Source organism: Cynocephalus volans, chromosome 5 (assembly GCF_027409185.1).
Source record: "Cynocephalus volans isolate mCynVol1 chromosome 5, mCynVol1.pri, whole genome shotgun sequence".
Lineage (NCBI taxonomy): Eukaryota > Metazoa > Chordata > Mammalia > Dermoptera > Cynocephalidae > Cynocephalus > Cynocephalus volans.
The window spans coordinates 158,639,866-158,659,906 of NC_084464.1; the positions used below are offsets into that span (position 1 = coordinate 158,639,866).

The 20,041-nt window shown below is 47.9% G+C and overlaps 1 protein-coding gene across 1 annotated transcript in view; it reads right to left on the bottom strand.

Annotated features, from left to right (window-relative positions):
* Positions 1-19,415, bottom strand: part of AGPAT4 (1-acylglycerol-3-phosphate O-acyltransferase 4) — an 86,277-nt gene extending 66,862 nt beyond the window's left edge. The window contains exon 1 of the mRNA XM_063097890.1: positions 19,195-19,415. Within this exon, the coding sequence (XP_062953960.1) occupies positions 19,195-19,372 (178 nt within the window). The 5' untranslated portion in view covers positions 19,373-19,415. The remainder of the gene's footprint in view (positions 1-19,194) is intronic.
* Between the last annotated feature and the right edge of the window lie 626 nt (positions 19,416-20,041).

Genomic DNA, 20,041 nt, shown 5'->3' on the forward strand with positions numbered 1-20,041 from the left:
CTTGAGGTCAAGGCTCATTGTTTCTTTGCTATTTCCCATGCTCTTGGACGTACATAACATACATACGTACCCAGTGAATGTGGACTGATAGGGACTTAGTCTGGCCTGGCTCCTGGTGATCACATCAAAGTATCTTGGTTCTTTAGCATAAGTATCTCTCTGGCACATATTACAGGCAAAAACTGTATTTTAAATTCATAACAAGCTCTTTTTAAATGCGAACATCCTAGTCTTTATATCCTGGAGTCCTGCACACACCTGAAACACTGAGATCTTTGCAATAGCGAAGGGGTCCGTTCACTTGAACAGTAGAATAAGCTCCCCCATCTCAAAAAGACCAAAACCAAACCCCAGAGTTCCTACTGGGAGCTCAAATTCTAAAAGTCCCAACATACAAGTACCAATCCAGTGCAATTTCTCTCCTTTTTGGATAGATCTGCCCTCCCCTTTATTCTTTTTTAAAAAAATTTTTTTAAAGTTTATTTATTAATATGATTTTTTACATTCTAAGATGTTGTTGCAGAGCAGTTGGGGAGGAGGGGGAGAGGGGAAGGGGGAAGGGAATAGGGTGGGAGAAGGATGAAGGAGGGGGTGTGTGGTTGAGGCCCATGGCAACCCCTCAGTCCTGCAAGGGAGACAAGGGGGCTCCAAGCGGTGCCTCAGTCGTTGCTGGGCTGAATGTAGATGTCAGGTGGGTGTGGCTGAAGCCCTTGGCCCCCTACTGTCCCCAGCTTGGGAGCCTGGGGCACTTCCTGTGGTGGCTCGGTGGTTGTCACTGGGCTGGTTGCAAGTGTCGGGGGGCATGGCTCAGGTCCCCCTGGTTTGGGAGGCCAGGGGGCTCCCAGTCCTTCTAGTTTTTATAGGTGTTCTTTGGTGATGAGAGACCTTTACTAGTTAATATCAAACTTTGTCTCTGGTTTGTGGGTATTTTGTTTTTTCCTTTCAGTTCTGCGTTGGATTTTTGCTGTTCCCACCACTTAAACTCTGCATTGGAACTAATTTGTTGTCCTTTGCTTACTTCTAACTTGGGGGAACTAACTGTGGGGACCAGCACTTGAGCTCTGTGGTTGAGCTAAATTGCTGCTTTGCTGCTGATTCTCTGGGGAAGGCTTTTAGTGCAGCTCAGGTTTTAACTGTTGACCTTGCAAGCACTTCCAGGTCTTGTGAGATCTGGGACACCTGGGTTGTATAGAAACTCTGGTCTGGGCCTGAGTCTTTTCAGCAAACTGCAACCCCTGCAGTTCTATATTCCTTACCAGTCTCCACTGAGTGGTCCTGTGCTGATTGGGGGGCAGATCAGCTGTCCTTGCTGTGCCCCAATATTCCCCCAGTGGGTTTTCTCCCCCACCCCCTGCATTCCAAACACTTCCCATGGGACAGGCAATCACACATCCCTTGCGATGACTCACTGGCCTCTGAGTGGCTCCTTTTTTCATTTGTCTGGCTCCTCATTCCTATGTGGGTCCATGGGAACCCTGTCAGTGGTCTGGCTGGCCTGGGGGCCACCAAGGCCCTCTTCTGCCCTGCTGCCTCCAAGCAACTCCATCTGAAGGGCACAGCTGCGGCTTTTGCCGACTCCTGCTGTGTGCACTCACCAGGGCCAGCCTTGAAGCCGTTGGGGCTCAAAATGGTGGAAACAGTCCTTTCTTTCTCTCATTGTGGCTTCTCCTGCCTTCATGAACTCTGTAGGTCTCTCCTCCTCTTCCCCTGAGCTCTAGCAGCCCCAGCTTGGCTGTCATTGCTTTTTAATAGTTGTAATTGTTTGATTGTGTGAGAGAGTGATGCCGGGGACTGTCTATTCCACCATCTTGACCAGAAGCTCCTACTGCTGTCCGCATAACTAGCTGCTTTGTGCTGGGGGCTCTGAGGCAGCACCTGCCATGACAACAAAGGCTATGCAGGGCTGGCATGGATGCCCCTGGCAGGGCATCCCCAGGCAGCACTGTGGCCATGCTCCCCACCTGCCTGGGTCAGATACTGGCGGGAGGAGGGTGCTATTCCAGAGACTAGTGGTCTTGGAGCCTGGCTCTATGAATGGGCTCCTGCTCCAGCTGCCTACCCAGTGCTCCAGAGCTCTCCTGGTCCCTCCAGCAGTTGGCCCATTGGTGTGCTTGTGCAACAGTGGGCCTGAGTGGGACTGCAGGGCATCACTGTGCACTGAGCAGTCTCTGTGGCACTGCAGCCTTGAGAGACAGCCCCCACGCCATCCCCCTCCAGTTGGCCCTCCCCATTTATTCTTAATACAGCATTACCTCTCTCTCAATCTATACACTGGATTGGGTAGAGCACACAAAACCAAGCTCATGTAAATCCTCAAGCAAAACTTTTCCATGTGCATCCTTCCTGCATGATGGGCTGTCAACCCTTCTCTGCCCCAGGGCTGGGAAGCTGGGGGGACTCAGACACGCTTGCCTCTCTCCACTGCTCCACGTCCATTTGACAGGGATGAAAGAAAACCAACAAACGATGCCATTCAGCTACAGCCAAGTCCGTGAGGCTGCCAAGAGCTCGCTTCCCTCCTGACTTGACAAGGCTCCCTCATCTCCAACAAAGAAGAGCATAACACGTTCAGACGCAAGTACAGCTTGGCGATGTCTCTGTTTCAGAGTCCTGACCTCCAGCTGGGGCTGTGAGGTTGGCTGGGAGTAAATTAGTGGACGACTGAAGCCCAGGATCGATGCTTTCAGGGCCCTGGGAGGAGCGCAGGGAGGAGGAAGGGCAGCGACGGCCAGTCTCCTCCGTCCTCCGGCGAATGTCTGCAGGGCGCCTCCCTCGTGTCCGGCAGGGTGGACACCCGCTGCAGTCACCTCCTTCAGTTCTCAGGTTCAAGTTGATCCATGCAGCGGACAGCTCTCACGCCATCACTCCTCCCCAACTTACTCCTCGTGCTCCACTTGTGGAAGCTCGAAAAATGCCCAGGCGGTGTCTGGCCCCCGACGCTCCCGTAACTGAGGTGGTTTTCCCAGGCGATCCCAGACTCCTGTCCTACTTCCTCTGCCTGTGCAGCGCAGCCTGTCCTTCCACGCGTCACTTTGGCCACCTCTTCCCACCTGCTGGCACACTTCTCAGGTTCGCCTGTTTTTCCCCTTCAGGCTTTCCTGTCCTTGTCACAGCTTCCTTTTGGGACTTTTGTAGCTCTGGCCTGACTCGGCATTTCAGCCATGAAAGACAAGCAGGTGGAATGAGCAGGCATGCCAGGGGACAGTGGGCACAGGCATGGGGACGTGAAGGGACAGGCCCGCACAGGGGAACATGGGCATTCCGCTTAGGAGCCAGGGCATGGAGCTGAGGCAGGAAAATATGGCCTCAGGTCAGACACTGGGCCCTGGTCATCGCCGGGTTCCCAACACCTGAAGCACAATGCCTAGTACATGGTGACACTAGGTGCTCAATAAATGTTCACTGACTTGAACCGAAGGGCATTGCATTGCTTGAGACTGGGGGGTGCATGGAGAGGGCTGTGGTGGAGAGCCGGGTAAAAGCCTCTGGCAACCACGCTGTGCACGTCCAGGAGGGACGCCTGTCCCAGCTCCTCCAGCATGAAGGTGCCGTGTCATTCCCACATTTTCTCTTGCTCAGAACGTTCTGCCCTAGCTGTAGAGTGGGTATTGAATCTGTTCCCTTCTATTTAAAGATGGTGGCTGCTGGTATAGAAAGTGTACATGAATAATCACGTGTCTGTGAACATCATAATTATCCTGGTGAAAGGACTGGCTCGAAGGGGCAACTGCTCAGCACAGCACGTTAAGCTTTCCAGTGAGAAACACTCTTAGCCCTGGAATAGGATCAGAGTCTGGCCAGGAACCTCCTTCCCTTGCGCCCAGGCTGCACGCGTGCACTGGGAAGGCCTCCCTGGCCATGCACGGCAGCGCTGCTCTGCAGGGCCTGCGCCACTAGCTCTCGGTTCCTTCCCTGTGTCCAAGGAGCACACGTCTCTCTCTCCCACTTGACCATGATGGGGTTGAAGGACAGGGTCTCTGTCACCTTGGTTTCCTCCCCTCCCAGCTGGCTTGGCACAGAACACAGTACCTTGCAAAGACCCTCTGAAAGTCCACTCACCCACCTCTGGAACACTCTGTAATGGCTGGTGTCTTTGTCTAACCAGGCAGATGCCCTCTTCTTCTGGTAAGAGAACCATGTGTTCAGGGGAGGGCATGAGACCTGGACAAGATGAGTCTAGTGCTCTACGCCTCAACACAGTGATGGTGCAGACAGTGCTGTGCTGGAAAATGCTTAACAACCCGCTCTCGACATGGAATCACTGAATGAGCAGGTGGAAAGGATGAGCGCAGTGCTAACTGCCAGCTCTGCGGATCTGACCCCTAATCAGACATCACCACCCCCAGGAGTTCACATTCTGCCAGCAAGGAGGTGAAGACTTGGAGAGAGAGCTGGGGAGGCTCTGGGAGGGGAGCTTTGTCTTTCCAGGGCATGACAGGAAGGAACAACATGGGTTTTATAAACCACAATGGCAGAGTTTTAACAAGACTGAGCAGGACTTCAGCAGAGCAAGAAACCAGGTCCTGTGGTAAAATACTGACCAGCCATCTATGTTATGCACCTGCCAAAGTACCTTCTGTGGGAGGCATTGCTTTCTTCTCTGAATGTGACAGTCGCTTCCTTGAATTCTGAGATGGTTATAGCACTACACACACAATATTCTGATTCAAATTACGTGAAAGGTGTTCTCCACTTTCACAGGCCTGCCAGTAATTCTCCGATCCAGCTCTAGGCTTCGGCTTGCACGATTGTGTGTAGAGTCAGTGACCTCCAAGTGACCTCCAAACACCATGCTTAGCTGAAGCAACACACACGAAGGTCATGTTTACAAAACATGGGATGGCCAGCCTAGTGCTTGCTCAGAGCATTCAAACTAGAACGTCACATTAGAGTGTCCATCCTTAGGAGATAAGAGGTGGTGGATTCTCGGGGTAGAAAGCAGGGTAATAGGAAATGAAAACCTGGGAGCACACGCGACCATACTTGCTGTCCTTGGCTTAAATTCCCCCACTATGACCAGAGAGTGAATATGAGCTGCTTCTTCTAGTTCTGGAGATGGGTTTGGACCTCAGCATCTGTACTTTGACCAAATTTGGGGTGACCAACTTGGCCCGGTTTGCCTAGGACTGTTCCAATTTTTAAAACTGAAAGTTTCACATGTTTAGTCCAGGGCGACCTGGCAAGGTTGGTTACCCTAAAGCCCCTCTGAGGCAAACAGGACACAACAGGAGGCAGAGGCAAACCTGGCCGAACAGTGTCACCAGTGCATTAGACCCTCTCCCTCCCCTTGCCCAGGACCTCGTCCTAAGAGCCATTATCATCAGGCAAAATGGTCACCAGCACAGTGGACCTCAATTCAAACTTGTGTTGCCTGATGCTCTGGTCAGTTCAAAACATTGTCTTTGCCAAAAGTCGTTAATCCTGTTGTTCTAGATGTCATCTGTCATGTTCATCCTCTGTCACCTCCATGCCAGCATCTCCCTCCGTTCATGCACAAGCTCGATGTTTTATCTCTGCTGTTTCTTTATCTAGTCTAACCTTACTTTGTTTCTAATCTACATGTCTGAAACAAGTCCCCATCTCCTGCTCAGCACTGGGGTGGCCTCGTTATTAAGCCTTCAAAGCGTCAATGGGGCATTTTCAACACACACTCATTGGCAGATGGCATGCGGCAGTCTCGGGGCAGCCCTGTCCACCTCATGACGGTTCCTCACACAGATTCTTTAGGCTAGAAGAGACTTTCCAGGTCCTCAGAACAACTCCTCCATGTAGATGGGTTCAAGAATATCCTGCAAGTCAGTCCCTGAACGGTCAGGCCCAATCTGCGCCGCACTCACAGAGGAGGTTCCTTGTTGCATGCAGGATGGCTCCTGTCGTTAGGGATCTTTGCATACATTCTCCAGATGCCCAACTCCTTCTTCCCAGCTCATAAGAATGCTGCCCTCCTCCACATACTGTCCTGGAAATGCACGAGCACAGCTACGCTGCCTCTCAGGCCCCTCTGCCTGCAGCCTCGAGCACCTGCTCCCGTTCCCCACCACTTCCTCTGCTCACGTTCCAGTGATCAGAGCTCCCTTTGAAAGCCTCTCAACTCCATCTGTCCACACAGTTGTCTGTTGAAGTGGGGAATAACAGCCAGAATACCCTCATCTCATGTTTTTATAGCACATAAAATGTACTTCTCCAGTTTTAACAATGGAAAAACAAAGCCCCAATTAAGCTGACTGAGTCAGCAAGGTGGCGAGGCCCATGCACGGGACACCGGGCCTTCAGGATCCAAATGCATGTTACCCTTACACCAGGGCAGGGTCCTTCCCGCACATGCATCTCAAACCTACCCCAAACAGCTGCATGAGAACTGTGAAGGGAGCCATGGAATGTCAGAGAACAGCTACGCGATGCTTTCTGTACCGTGAGACTGTACATTCTGAGATGGGAGAGTGGTCTGTACAGTAAGACAAAACACTGCATCTACCAAAGCTTTTCCTAAGACTTTTTCTTAAAAAAAACAAAAACAAGAACAAAACCTGTGGAAGTGGGGAATACTTTTAAGCTAATATCTCCCCTCCTTACTGAAGACCTAGGATAGGACTAGAGAAGAAAAGCCTCCAAATATTTGAAAATGCCTCATGTCCTATCTGGGCCCAAGATAAACTGAAACAGAGAAAAATATAATACTTTTTGCCATTAGGATTCCCTTTGCTTTGGAGTTTGTTTTTATGAAACCTATTTCCCCCTTACTTTAAATTGTGCTGTTTAAATTCTATCTCAGTATATTGAAACTAAAATTCTAAGGCAGTGGTCTTCAAATGTTCTTGATTCTTTTAAAAAATATTAAATATGCACCACTAGCATGTACAAATTTTATGCATGTAAAATTTGTGTTTTATGTAATTTGTAAAATATATAAAATTTCTTTTATTCTATCCAGAAAGAGATAGTTATGATAAAAGACACATAAATAGGAGCTCTAAGGTTTTCTTCTACACTCACATGGCTTGTCTTGTTTACCTCCTGGGAATATCCACCCCACTAGGAAGACCACATACAATTTTCTTATGCAGTTACAAGACACCAAAGTCAAATTTACAACCTAATTTAAAAGCTGTAACTTAAGTCACAAGTGAAACGTAATGCTTCCAAAAACAAATGGGTTCCTTGGCTGAGAATTCATTTATTTATAGACCATATGAACAGCCAAGACAATTTGCTTTAAGCCAGGCATCCACTCATACAATTCAGTATCACATTTATATTCCTAAACGGGCTGTTTTTTTAGTGCATCTATTTGAAATTTGGAGTGGTTAAGTTACTTGTCTAAAATGTAAGGTCATTTCTTGTACCAAGTGTCACAGATTCATAGTAAGATATGTGTATACACATACCCACACACACACACACACACATTTAAGATACAGAAATGAATTGTTACTCAAAATAACAAAGGCATGTGTAGCACAGTTATATTCCTCTTCAACCACATGGTCTGTGATACTCCTTGATGAGCTTAGCAAATACACTGATGTAATCACCAGTTCTCAATCCCAATGCCTCTTTCTTTCCTCTAAATCCACAAAAAGATAATGGCACAAACGGCTAATTTTGTAACAAGCATCGTGTGGAAAATTTCAGCAAAGTAGAAGCCCAATTCTAAATGAAATCATTTCACTAGGAATTAGGCCACAGTGAACAGTGACCATACAGAGAAAACACCTCATCTGCACTGAGCTGGCCAGACATCTTCCTTCCGACTTCAGAATAAAAACCCAGGCGTACCTGGGACAACGGACCGCTTTGGTAAGATCACGTCATCTCATATCACTTTTTGATGCAAGCAAATAGAGGAAGAACAGATTTGTTGCCCTCTTCTTGGCCAGAGAACTCATCAGGAAGACAGCATCAAATTTGTGCTTGGGGTAGGCAATGCCCTTCCCCGGTTTGTCACAGGTGTTCCTCTCCTGCACCTCTGTGACCTTTCTCCAGGTCTGAAGGATGAAGTTTCATTCTGTTTTTCCTAGGCAGACTGCTGTGGTGGTGAGCCGCAGCGGTTCTGGAGATGTAGACAGAGTGGAAGATGTAGACAGATGTATTTAAGAGAGGAAGTAGGTGCCAGTGGAAAATGCGAGGACCCGTGGGGAGGAAAGGCGCTGGTCGGCACGTTGCCCACGCGGCTGGCCCTGCGGTGTGGCAGTCACCAGCTGCGCCCAAGCAAGGCTGCTGCTCCAGCTGGGGTTTTTGCACAGTCTGTCACCTTTCCCCTTGTCCAATGTCACCAGCCCCTTTTCACTCATCCTAACTTTAAGAGATAAGAAAACAGGACTCTTTGGCTTGGCCCTGAATAAAAGCAAGGCATTTTATCTGTATAATCTCTCATTTCCTGTATTATCAGTAAAATATAACTGAGGGTGGGGGGGAAAGGGAGAGGACAGAGAAATAAATACGCACAATAGTAATACGGGTCATTGGTCAGTGAAGTGGGCTTCACTTTGTCCTCTGGCATCTCATGAATGAAGAAAAGATCTAGAAAGAGGAGCATATTTGTTTTCTGGAGCTGCTGTGACAAAGTGCCACAGATGGGGGAGCTTAGACAACAGGAATTTTTCACCTCCCCCGTCTGGAGCCCAGAAGTCTAAGAGCAGGTGCCCACAGGGCTGGCTCCTCCTGAGGGCTGTGAGAGAGCATCTGTTCCAGGCCTCGCTCCTGGCTTCTGGTGGCCTCAGGTGTTGCTTGGCTGGCAGATGCCAGCCTCCTCGAGTCTTCACATAGTCCTTCTCTACACATCGCTTTCTCTGTGTCCAAATTTCCCCTTTTTGTGAGGACACAGTCATATTGGACTAGGGCCCATCTACCGACCTCGTCTTAAATATATCATCTGCAAAGACCCCATTTCCAAACAAGGTCACATTCGCAGGCACTGGGGATTAGGACTTCAGCATCTTCTGTGGGTTGGGGGCACAATTAGCCCATAACCCCAAGCACTCAGCTCTCGGGGCCAGCTCAGTTCAGGTGTGATGTTTCCTCTTAGTTCCTTTCCACTGAATTACTGCAGTATTAGTGATGAGAGGCGACTGTGCTCTAGGAAGGCACGACCTGAAACGTCTTCCTTGTCACCCCTGGTCCCCATGCCTCTGCAACTCCCAGCCTGGAAGAGGCAGTCAATCAGTCAATCATCAATCAGTCAAGGTTTTGAATGAAATTCGCCACATTTTATTCCACAAAGGGCTCACTTTATATTTTCCCTCCTTGAAGCTATTCCCTATTTAGTTCTTTTTTGGTGTTTGGGTTTTATTATTATTTTTTTTTCAGTTTATAAAATACATCTGAGGTGGTGGGCATGCTGACAGTACTGATCTGATCATCACATCTTGGGTGCAGGTGCAGACAGTCAGCTCTGTGCCCATGAATATGCATAATCAATAATAAAGTAAAATACGTGCTCATTGTATGAAATATGACATTTAAAAAATATAAAGACAATTTAAAAATTTTTCTCTAATTATAATTCCTAAAAATAACACTCCAATAAATTTTCTTCCAGTCTATATTTATATAGGTGGTATTAGATTGTACCAGCAGTTCTGCAACATGCTATTTTTACTTAATATTATACTTAGGGGATAACATCGTTCAAGAAAATAATGACCCAGCTGGGTATCTTTGTATAAAAGATTATGTTCGAGCAGATTTTTTTCCCACCAAAAAACAAATGAACAATTTCTCAAGGCACATTTTGAACAATGCTGCTCAGGGCAAGACAAAAATAAGTCATGAAGTAAACCAGTGCTCACAATGCTTGGGATTCCTGAGGGATGAATACACAGAGTCATCTAGAAGGCAGAGTGCCACTGGCTGTGGGCCACTGCTGGGCACCACTGCCTGCATGCCCGCTCCCTACAGGGCTCTTGTGGGCCCTTCTCACGGCCTCATTCTCACGCTGCAGCCTCACGACAAAGCAAGGTCATGACACAGCAATGTCATGATGACATTTGACAGGTCCATCTTTTGATGCCTGGCTGCCCAAACAAAGCACGCCAGCCCCTTGGTGATGCCAGCAGGCGCTCTCTTCTCTAACCAGACCACCTCTTCCTCTTCTTGCCCACAGATCACAACCCCCTTCATTCTTTAACAGCTGCCTGGTGATGCTGCCTCAGTGGAACACGGCTGCACCCTCACGGGGCGTGGGGGCTGTCCCTTCCCTGTACCTCTTTAAGTATCTCTTGTCTGGCTGTCCTCTCACTGCTTTGCCCTGGTCTGTGTCCATGTGCCTTCTCCACTAGACTGGATCCCCACAGAGGGATCTGGTTCATCCCTTTACCTCCCTATTCCAAGTGCCGACCCAGTGCCCGGCCCCCAGGCTGAGCTCAAAAGCATGTTTGCTAAAGAACGCCCGCTGAGCAGGGACAGGCATCCTGCCAGGTCACCTAGTGAGACAGTGAATTAGCATGCTCGGATTTGATCCTAGCAGATGCTTTCTTAGCATCATGCATGGTTGTCAAAATAAAAACTCGAGTGGCCTACTATATTTGTTTATTTCAAAATGTGGTAGAAAAAACAGACTTTGGAATCTCAGCTCTTCTACTTACTAACTGTGTGACCTTAGACAAGTCACCCAACCTTACTGAGCCTCAGTTAACCGATCCACAAAATGGGGAAATGCCCGTTCACAAAGAGGTCGTGTGGTTAAATGTGGTAGTGGATATAAAAGGTTTAGCACGATGCCTGATGCAAAGTCAACACTTGACGAATTATAGCAAGTGTAATGACTAGAACTGAAAATAGTTACGATTATACTTCCGTACATGTCTCTATAGCCCCGGGGAGTGTCACCTCAGGAGTTCTAGGTTTGAGAGCACGTCACTCGCGATGGTCACCAGTGGGACATCTGGCCTCACCTCGGGCTGGTCGTGCTGCAGACAAAGCTCTCCCGGGCGCTTCTTTCCCTTTTCTCCCAGCTTCCATTCTGGTACCATTTGTATGCAGACACTCAAGCGTCCTCTGCAGACAACTGTTTCCCCAGGACCAAACACAGTGCCTGGCACACAGTAGGTGCTCAGTGACATTTGTCAAATAAATCACCAAAAAATCACTTAGAGTCAGATCTTTGTTGCTTGGTTCAGTGCAGCCTTCTCCTCTCGTGGGTCTGGGTTATGGACTCCCTGTCATCACCTGGGGTCTACAGGGAGATACACCCTCAGAACCAGAAAATAAAGGAAAGATCGCCCTTTCCAGTTCCTGAAGGCACCCACTAAGCCATCACTTGTGGAAGTTGAGGGATTCCCAAGGACAAGCATCAGAGTGCGACTCTAGGTGAAGTTGGCTGCGTTTGTTCAAGCTGTGAAGCGTGGGGACCAACACGCGTCAGGGGAAGTAAAGGGACCAGCAGGGAAAGGTTGTCCCACAGAGACACTCATGGGTCCCACTCGGTCCAGGCGAAAGCCTTTGCCTTTGGGTGAGACTCTCACACCTGCAGGGAAAATGAGCCCAAGGATGCTGCTGAGGGACTTGTCACAGTCCCTTAAGCCCGTTTCTATTGACTTGACTCACCGAATGTACTGGAAATAAACGAAGGCAGGTAGCACCGACCCCGGGTGAGCTCTGGCCAATCTATGGCTGGTTATCGTTGGAACTGTCCTCTGGGAGGTGCCACCACCTGGGAACCGACTAGGCTGAATCTTTAGACTGTCAAGGAGTAGCCCACATTTTGGGCTGTGGCTCCCCAACCGAGGTAGCCGGTAGGTCCTGCCCGACTCCACATCTCAGCACGCTCAAAGCCGGCGACAGGAAGGGTGAGGACAGGGGGCTTTGGCAGGGAGACAATTTAGCAAGGACCCTTTCTGACGTCTGGGAAGCGAGTAACACTTGTGACAAGTGGAGGAGCCAACACCTGTCTGGGACTGGAAGGGGGACACTCGGCTTGGATTGGGATGAGAAGCAGCAGCCCTGCCCTAGTCAGGCTGCAGCAGCGCAGCGTCAGCGGAACAGACTGTCGCTCTCAAGGTCGCTCGGCGGGTGCAATGCCTCAGCCACCCCCTCTCTGAGGGATCGCGGCTTTCTTACCAATGACACTCCAGACCTGTCTTGCTTGTCATGTAATGGGGGTCATATAATTGTTGCCCTCACCACACGACAGCACCCCGTCCAGCTTCATCTCCACTTCTCTCAATTCTGCTCAGAAACAGCAACCTAAGGAGAATCAGTCCCGACTCCCCATAGACCCTGCTCAGGACCCACCAGCCACAGCAGCTCTGCGCAGAGGGGGAGGTGCAGGGGACGGTGTCCTCGTGGGCTGCCCCTAGGGTGGTGCGTGCCTCCGAGCGGTCTCCTGGCCACACCGCGCATAAACCACTTACCTTTTAAAGGTAGTGCATGGCAGAGTCTAGGGAAATGCAGGAATGGAGATCAGTCGGTTCCGGCAGCGTCAGCAGCGGCGCCTGCCTGGCTCATCTGGGTTCCCTGCTCCTGCCCATGCCCCAGAAGCATTCTAGTTCTGGCCTCTATTCAGGGGTGCTGGCAGGTGTCAAGGGACCCCTGTGGGTGGCTGAGAGGTGGTGGCTCACACTCGGGACAGCCTATGCTGAATTCCTTCCCCTCCTTGACCAGGGCCTCATGCAAGAAGGAGCTCTTCCTCTTCCTCCCATCTCCAGGCTCCTTGTCCCTGTCCCTCTGCCCTCTGTCCCCCAACAAACAGCTCCTTGTCCCTCCCAGCCCCACCTTCCACCTGTATTAACTAACCTCAAGGCAAAGAAAAATAAAATGTGCCCAAGAATCTGGACCTCAGATGACAGGTTTTATTTTTTAATTCTTATCCTGCTTCAGCATGGGCATTTTGAGTGAGAGACAAAAGAAGGAAGAAGATACACAAAAACAGTCAAATCAGTGCTTTGGGAGATGTCCTTGCATTGAAGCCTGATCAGCCGAACTGTACCAAGAACAAGCCTACAGTCCAACAAATCAGATTTGCTGAGTGGCAGGGAGGGTGGGTACCCCAGGGGAACCCTGCAGTGCCACTGGACAGAGCAGGGAGGGGAGCAGCATGAGTAACTTCTGGATTCCTGCTGGGGCCCCGGGACAGGCCTGTCCATCCATGGCTGCCTCTCTCCACCCTGTCTGTCTAGCACTGCCGGTGGCATGGAGCCCCTTAAGTGAAACCACAGCTGGACCATGCCCTTGGTTGCCTGACCACTGAAGCCATGGTGGTGGGCATCTCCCTGAGTGGATGGTGACATTGCTGGTGGTCCTCGTAGGGGACCATGTGGAAGTGAAGGATGGCTGAGTCTTCCTGGTCCAGGTCACCTCCATGAAGCATACATCATGGAGCTCCGGGCCAGGAGGCCCAGGACAGGCACTGGACTTGGAGCCCTGAACAAGTCATAGTGGGACTAGCTGCACTGGGTCGTCCCACTTGAGGCCTGAGTGCATGTGGAGACCACATGTCCATGAGGAATCCAGGGAGGCATCCCGGGAGAAGGTGTCCCAGCTCTCCAGGTCCTCCCTGGTTCCTTCTGATGGCACCTAGGGATGCCCCTTCCTCCTCGGCTGCCCTGCAGATCTCTCCCCCCCAGCCCTTGCCCTCGATGGGCCCTGACCCTGTCCTCACCAGGTACCAGGTGAGCCCCTGCCAGCTGCGTCCTCTGTGCTGTGCCTTGTGCGTGGGCTGACCCTGGGGGCTCTGCAGGTGGTCAGGCTGGCTCCCAGAAGGCAAATCCTGAGTGCAGCTGGGCTGCTGGAGAGAGGCTGGTCCTCCTGCTCCTCACCCAGCTGGAAGCTGTCCCCTCCTGCCACGCAACCTTCCCATCTCCCACCGGTGCCCATGGCTGGGGCTGCGTCACCTTCTTCTCCAGGGAGCTCCCGGCTCTGATTAAGTCACCCCACCCAGGGCAATCTCCCTTTCATTAACTCCACAGAAATGGGCTAGGGGCGTTAATTCCCCCTGCAGACCCCCATGTCCAGCCGCACCCAGATGAGCATTTGATTGAGTAGCAGGCAGAAGGTGGGTGGCATAGCAGGAGCCGCGGCCTCTCTGGTGGCCACTCTAGCAGGAAGACACACGTGGAGGGAACCCTGGGAGGGTGGCAGCCTGGCCAAGTGGACAGGCATCATGTAGCCAAACATCGTGCTCATCTCCCACTTCTCAGAGAGAGTCAGAAAGCCCGCTGGCCAGCTGTGGAGAGCTAGGTCAATGTGGCATAAACTTTTAACATGCAGAATTGACACATGAGTGACATCAGATAGGACTAGGCTGCAGCCCATGGCACCCCACTGGTCCTGCCTCTGTCTCAAGGGGCCTAGAAGAGAGACTGACAGACTGACATCTGTCCTTCCTCCCAGAAGTTCCCTAGGCAAAGCAGGAAATAAGATCATTGTACAAAATTAATAAATAATAATAAAGAAGATCATTTTGTTTTACAATTTATTGCCTGATTTTCAAATGTAATGTGTACGAGATTCTTTGTCAATAAGGAGGAGGAAATTCAAAGTCAGGCCTCACTCAGCAGGTCTCCTGGCAGCCATGTCTGCAGACAGTTTCCAGCACTGGTGGGAAAGCACATGGGTCTGCTGGTCTTGTTAGGTCTTCAGACCTACCTGGGGACACTGGGTCATGAAGAGCGAGAACATGAACAGATTCCTAACTGAGGGGCCTGCACCCTTGCCCAGAGGAGGGGACAAAACGCCAAACCCTCAACCCAGCCACGAGACCTGACTGCTCTCAAAAGTCAACCTGAAGGCTGTGTATGGGTGAGGAATCTGCTTGCTCTCAGGACCACAGGGCTGACCCCCATCTCTATGGTCTTCAGTTTCAGACAGACGCCAGGAACAAAACACCCCGATGTGCACGGTTTCTTCAGCAACCTGGAGATCCTGTCCCTCTTGCATGCACATCCCTGGCTGCAGCTGTGCCTGATGCATTTCCAAGCCCTGACCTTGCTATCCGGATAGGATCACAGACCAGCCTCTGCCAGCCTTGCTAGCCGCCGCCCAACCCCCTTCTCAAATAACAAATCTGAAGCAACTTACACATCCTGAAGTTGATTATTATTACAGCAGGAAAACCGACATCTGTTCCAGGCAGGCTGAATGCAGTGGTGTTGTAAGTGACAAGAGAGAGCTTGCTTCTCTTTTCGTGCTCAGCCACCTCCAGCCAACCCTACTACGGACACAATGGCAATGACCTGCAAGTTGGGGTGGGGGTGGGGTGCTGAAAGGGGAAGTTAACGTCTTCCCAAGAGCAAAATCAAAAACACCTAAACCCTGTATTAGAAAAATATTGGAATCTTGGTCAATTCTATTCCATCCCCTTTATTGCAAATGTAGTTGAGTTTTTTGAAGTTATCTGTCCAAGTAACAAACCAAAATGGGAAGAAAAGGACAGACTTGTCCACCCTCCCTCCCTCTACAGATACAAGTTCCAATCGTCATCCTAAATTTTGTGTACTTTGAACAATTTATAAAGCGTTCTGGTACACAGCATTTCATTGTCCCTTTTCAGCCAGCCATGGTGATGGGTCCTGTTATTTGGACTCAGAGAGTTCCTGTGGCTCACCCAAGGGGACAGCCCGTAAACAGGATGGCGGGATGCTTTATTTTGCATCTCAGCATTCCAGATTCCAACTTCCTGCTCACTGTCATGTGGCCTTGCCTCTTAATGGAGCTACGGGGCGCTGTGCATCAGCCATTCAGCACCATGAGCGTCGTGGTCCGGAGGATGAAGTGGCAGGCTGACAAGTCACAGAACGAGTCTGCAGCAGCCCTGAATTTGCAAGCAAGGCACCAGGGCTGGGGGGTGGGTGGGCATGGGGAGAGAAGGTGTCTCCATTTCGTTTGTTTCACTGGTCCTTTCCAGAGCATAAGGTCATCTGTAGTCTCCCCCACGCCCTGCTCTTTTTTTTTTAAAACCCTGACATTAATAGGTTCTCCTAATCTTTCTGTTTTTTTTTTTTAAACCCACAATGTCAGGGGAGGAAAAATAGCAGCCAGTCACCACCTTTCCCCAGAGATTAAAAGGCACATCCTGTGTGGTGGAAAGGGAATAAAATTCTATCCTCTACCCCACTTCTTATAACTTTCTTTCTTCTTTTCACCTTCACGAAGGTGGCTTCATCCTCCCTCCACGTTCCACGTGCTAAGCCAGCCTGACTTCATGGTCCTGCCTATAAAACCGGGCCAAACATGACGACCCCCTAAAAACCAGCCGTCTGGATTAAATTACTTTCAAATTGTTATTCACGAGGTTGGTCCTTGCCATTTGACTAAAATTCCCTGCTTGGTGTGTCCTGCTGTAACCAGGCTGTCTTTACTGTGTTTTGTCTCTATTTGTCATTGGCATCGGCGTGGCCTTTTGCTCGTGAGCGTCACTGTGCCAGCCCTGGTGACTGCTTTGAACTCACTTGGTAAACAACAGGCTCTTTAATGAAAACACGGACGATGACATAGCTCTCTCAGTAAAACGTGAACAGGGCGATGGAGGATTCGCGTCCCGAGGAAACAGTTTGTTCTGCCTTTTTCCTAGAGAATCAGCTGCAAATGGTGAGTGCTACTGATTTCTAAGCTGAGAGGGATTCATATGCCAAAAGACACAATTAAGCCTCATGAACAGTTTTTACCTTCAATTGGAGGGAAGAGGAGGACAGTTAAACCAAACAGAAGGGGCATCACTCTCTCCTGTTCAAGCTATTGAATAGCCCACGATCCATGGCCCAGCAAAGCTTCCTGAACATTCTGTCTTTTTACAAGTCTTTGGTTGTGAAACATTCAGGGTATAAGGAAATCTGTCAGTTACAAAGAGCAAGTAAAGAGAAAGCAGGGAAGGGAACAACTCTGATGTCTAACATCTGCCAGGACACCAGAGAGGGGAACCTGGAGTGGGGACGTGGTTCCTAATTAGAACTGATTCAATGCTTTGAGGTGTCCTTGAGCCACACCCAGGATGGATCTCCCTTCCCTTCCACCACATTCTCTTTTTTCAGGAGCCAGGACAACTCCTCTTCCTTCTTCAGATCATTAGCAAATGTCTCTGCTACTGCTTGGCATAAAGCCCATGGAAGCTTTCCTCCAGGGAAGCCATCACTGGGTGTACTTGGTGGCGATACTTCCAGGTCTTCCAGTAAGATTAGACTGTGTGCCCTTCATCACACCCTGTGCTGAAATGCCAGTTGTCTTGAATGGTTAATTTTGAGTTTCATTTGGGATATGTTCTAAGTAATTTAATTTAATTTTTGTAACTAATTAATTAATCAATCTATAACTTTTATAAATTAATTAATGTGTGGTGGATAAAAATCTACCTTGCTTTCTGAATTTGTTACCCACCTTCGTTTCCATCAGAAACGACTAGGCTAACACAACTTCAGAAAAATATCTATATGATCCTTCCAGAACCTCAGTATGTCTTTATCATCAACCAAAAGCAACTCTGACCCTGAATCTTATTTCTTACTTCTTAACTCTAAATGAGAAAACCAATTCTTAACCATCTGCTTGAAATTTGGATAGGGGTTATGCCAGTGCAAATATACAGGACTTCACATTGCAAACTGACAGATTTTGGAATCTCTGTTGGTGTGTGCAAATCATTAAAATGCAGGTTTCAGTGAAAAGTGCAATAGCATTGCTTTGCTAAATTTAAGCTGTTTAAATAAAAACTTACTGCTAGACTGTAAAATGAATTTAAAATTATAAGGTAAAAGATCAGTCAGTTATCTCCTTTCCCCTGATTATACACATTCTTCTCTCTTCAAACAGCTCCAGGTCATCTCCTACTGTCTCTGTCTTCCTCTGACAAGTCTTCCCTTTTTCTATACCACTGTACAAGCCTCAATACTAGGAGACTAATGTTAGAATAATGTGTATAATAAGGAAAAGTACATATGTAGTACAGGATTGAATGGGTGGTTGCACCCAACAGACATGGAATAAAGATATTTTTGACTATTATAACTCAGCCTTATGATCTTATGAAACTTTTCAAGATATATTCATGTGAAACACTCTAATACAAGACATGGTCTTGCACCCATATCAGAAATAGTATCAGGCATATTTGCAAATTCTGAGCTGGTGAAAGAAATCATGAATAAGGATGTTTCTGTCATTTTTTTTCCCTCACAAGTTAGTATTTTGAAGTTTAAAAAAGAATTGATTGAATCAGCAGTAATCTGGATAATTGTACATAGCTTGTATTGTTTTGGCTCAAATTCGGATTTGATTGTTTCATTGAAAGGGTTTCAGAAAGGTATCAATAATTTTGGATACTAAGGTAGCTGAGATTTTTTTTAAAATGCTTAATTTGATAGAGCTCATATTTTGAAATATATTCACACCCATGTCTACAATTACTAATGATACACTGATTCTCTACTTTTGAGAAGAGGGATAGGCTTAAGATCAATCAACAGCAACAACAAAACACATCACTAGATGTCCCAATGCACTGATCATTGTTTTTAATGGCTGAAACTCAGGTCAGTCAAATTGCTGTATTTAAGATAGCCTCACATAAACACACACAGACACACATGCACAGAAATGAATACGTATTATAGTAGAAAATCTGAGTAGGGTTGTTGAATTGTATCGATGTCAATTTTCTGGTTGGGATATTGTACTCCAGCTATGCAAGATGTTACCACTGAAGGAAACTGGCCAAAGCATACATGGGATATCTCTGTAATTGCATATTCGCTTTGGCATGTGAATCTACAATTATCTCAAAATAAAAAGTTGAATGAAAAAAGCAAGGAAGAGAATAATATACAATATGGCCATTTAGCTTTTAAAAAAATATATGTATGTATTATTTATCTGTACATATACACAGAAAAGACCCAGATGCATACACGTACACACGTAAGAGCTTTATATGCACTATTTCTGCAAGGATAAGTAAGACATTATTAACACTGACTGCTTCTGAGGAGGAAAACTAGAGAAAAAGTGAGAGTATGAGTATTTACTTTTCACAGTATACCATTTTGTGCCTGTTGAATTTTGAGCTGTTGGCATTATTCATCAAAAAATATTTTTTGAAGAGCGGGGTCAAAATAAACATTTCAAACGTAAAGCAAACAAAAACAAAAACAAGACAAAAAATAGCTCAACATAGAATGAACGCTTACTGAACCAATATCGAGAGCCATAACTCTGATATACACATCGGCAATGAAGACGCAGATAGAGAATTAGAAATAAGTATCTTACGGCTTGAGATGCAGTAGGACAGTCTGCAGTTGATTCTCCTGAAGAGCTGCTTGTTAATTGGCCAGAGAACGAGAGTGCAGAGCTGAATGCTGTTGATTATTAACCCCGAGGCAATAAACACATAACAGAAGACGAGGTGGCACAGGAACTGAGACTTCAGCAATCCAACGAGGTCCATGACGTGTGGTTGCTTTTATTCAAAAATAAATAAATACCCACAGTAGAATATGTCCAGAAGGAAGAAAGATCCAGGACTCAGGAAAGCGTCTAAAACACAAACCAATGTTAACCATTAGCAAAAATATGATGTGCTTTTAGAATCAGAAAAAATGCTCTTCAAAGAAAAAAATACACTTGAGATTAAACTCATTGTACATTAGTTGATTTATTTTTATTTGGCAAACATTGATTTCTGTTGGTCACAGTCTAAGCACCTCTAAAAACAATCATCCTTTGAATTCTCTGAATGCCATCTGAGGTCGGTACTATTATTACAGTTGGGGAAACCGAGGCCAAGAGAGGTGAAGTGACTTGGCCAGTATTCTACAGCTTCACAGCTAAGCAGTGGCCAAGGTGGCCATGGAACCCATGTCCTCCCTGCATTTTGAGTAAGCCTAGACAGGTTCAGATGAGGGGACATTCCTGGGGCAGGCTCTGTTCCCCAAGCACCCTGCACGGGCATGGCATTCTCTGCACTCGGCTACTGCTGGCTGGGTTTTTTACCTTCCTCTACTGGACTGTCAATATCTCCAGGACCATGATTACTTTGAAGATCATCGTCTGCCCAGTACCTTAGAACAGTCATCGGCACATGGTTGGAGCTTAATTTTTCAAAAAAATAATTGTA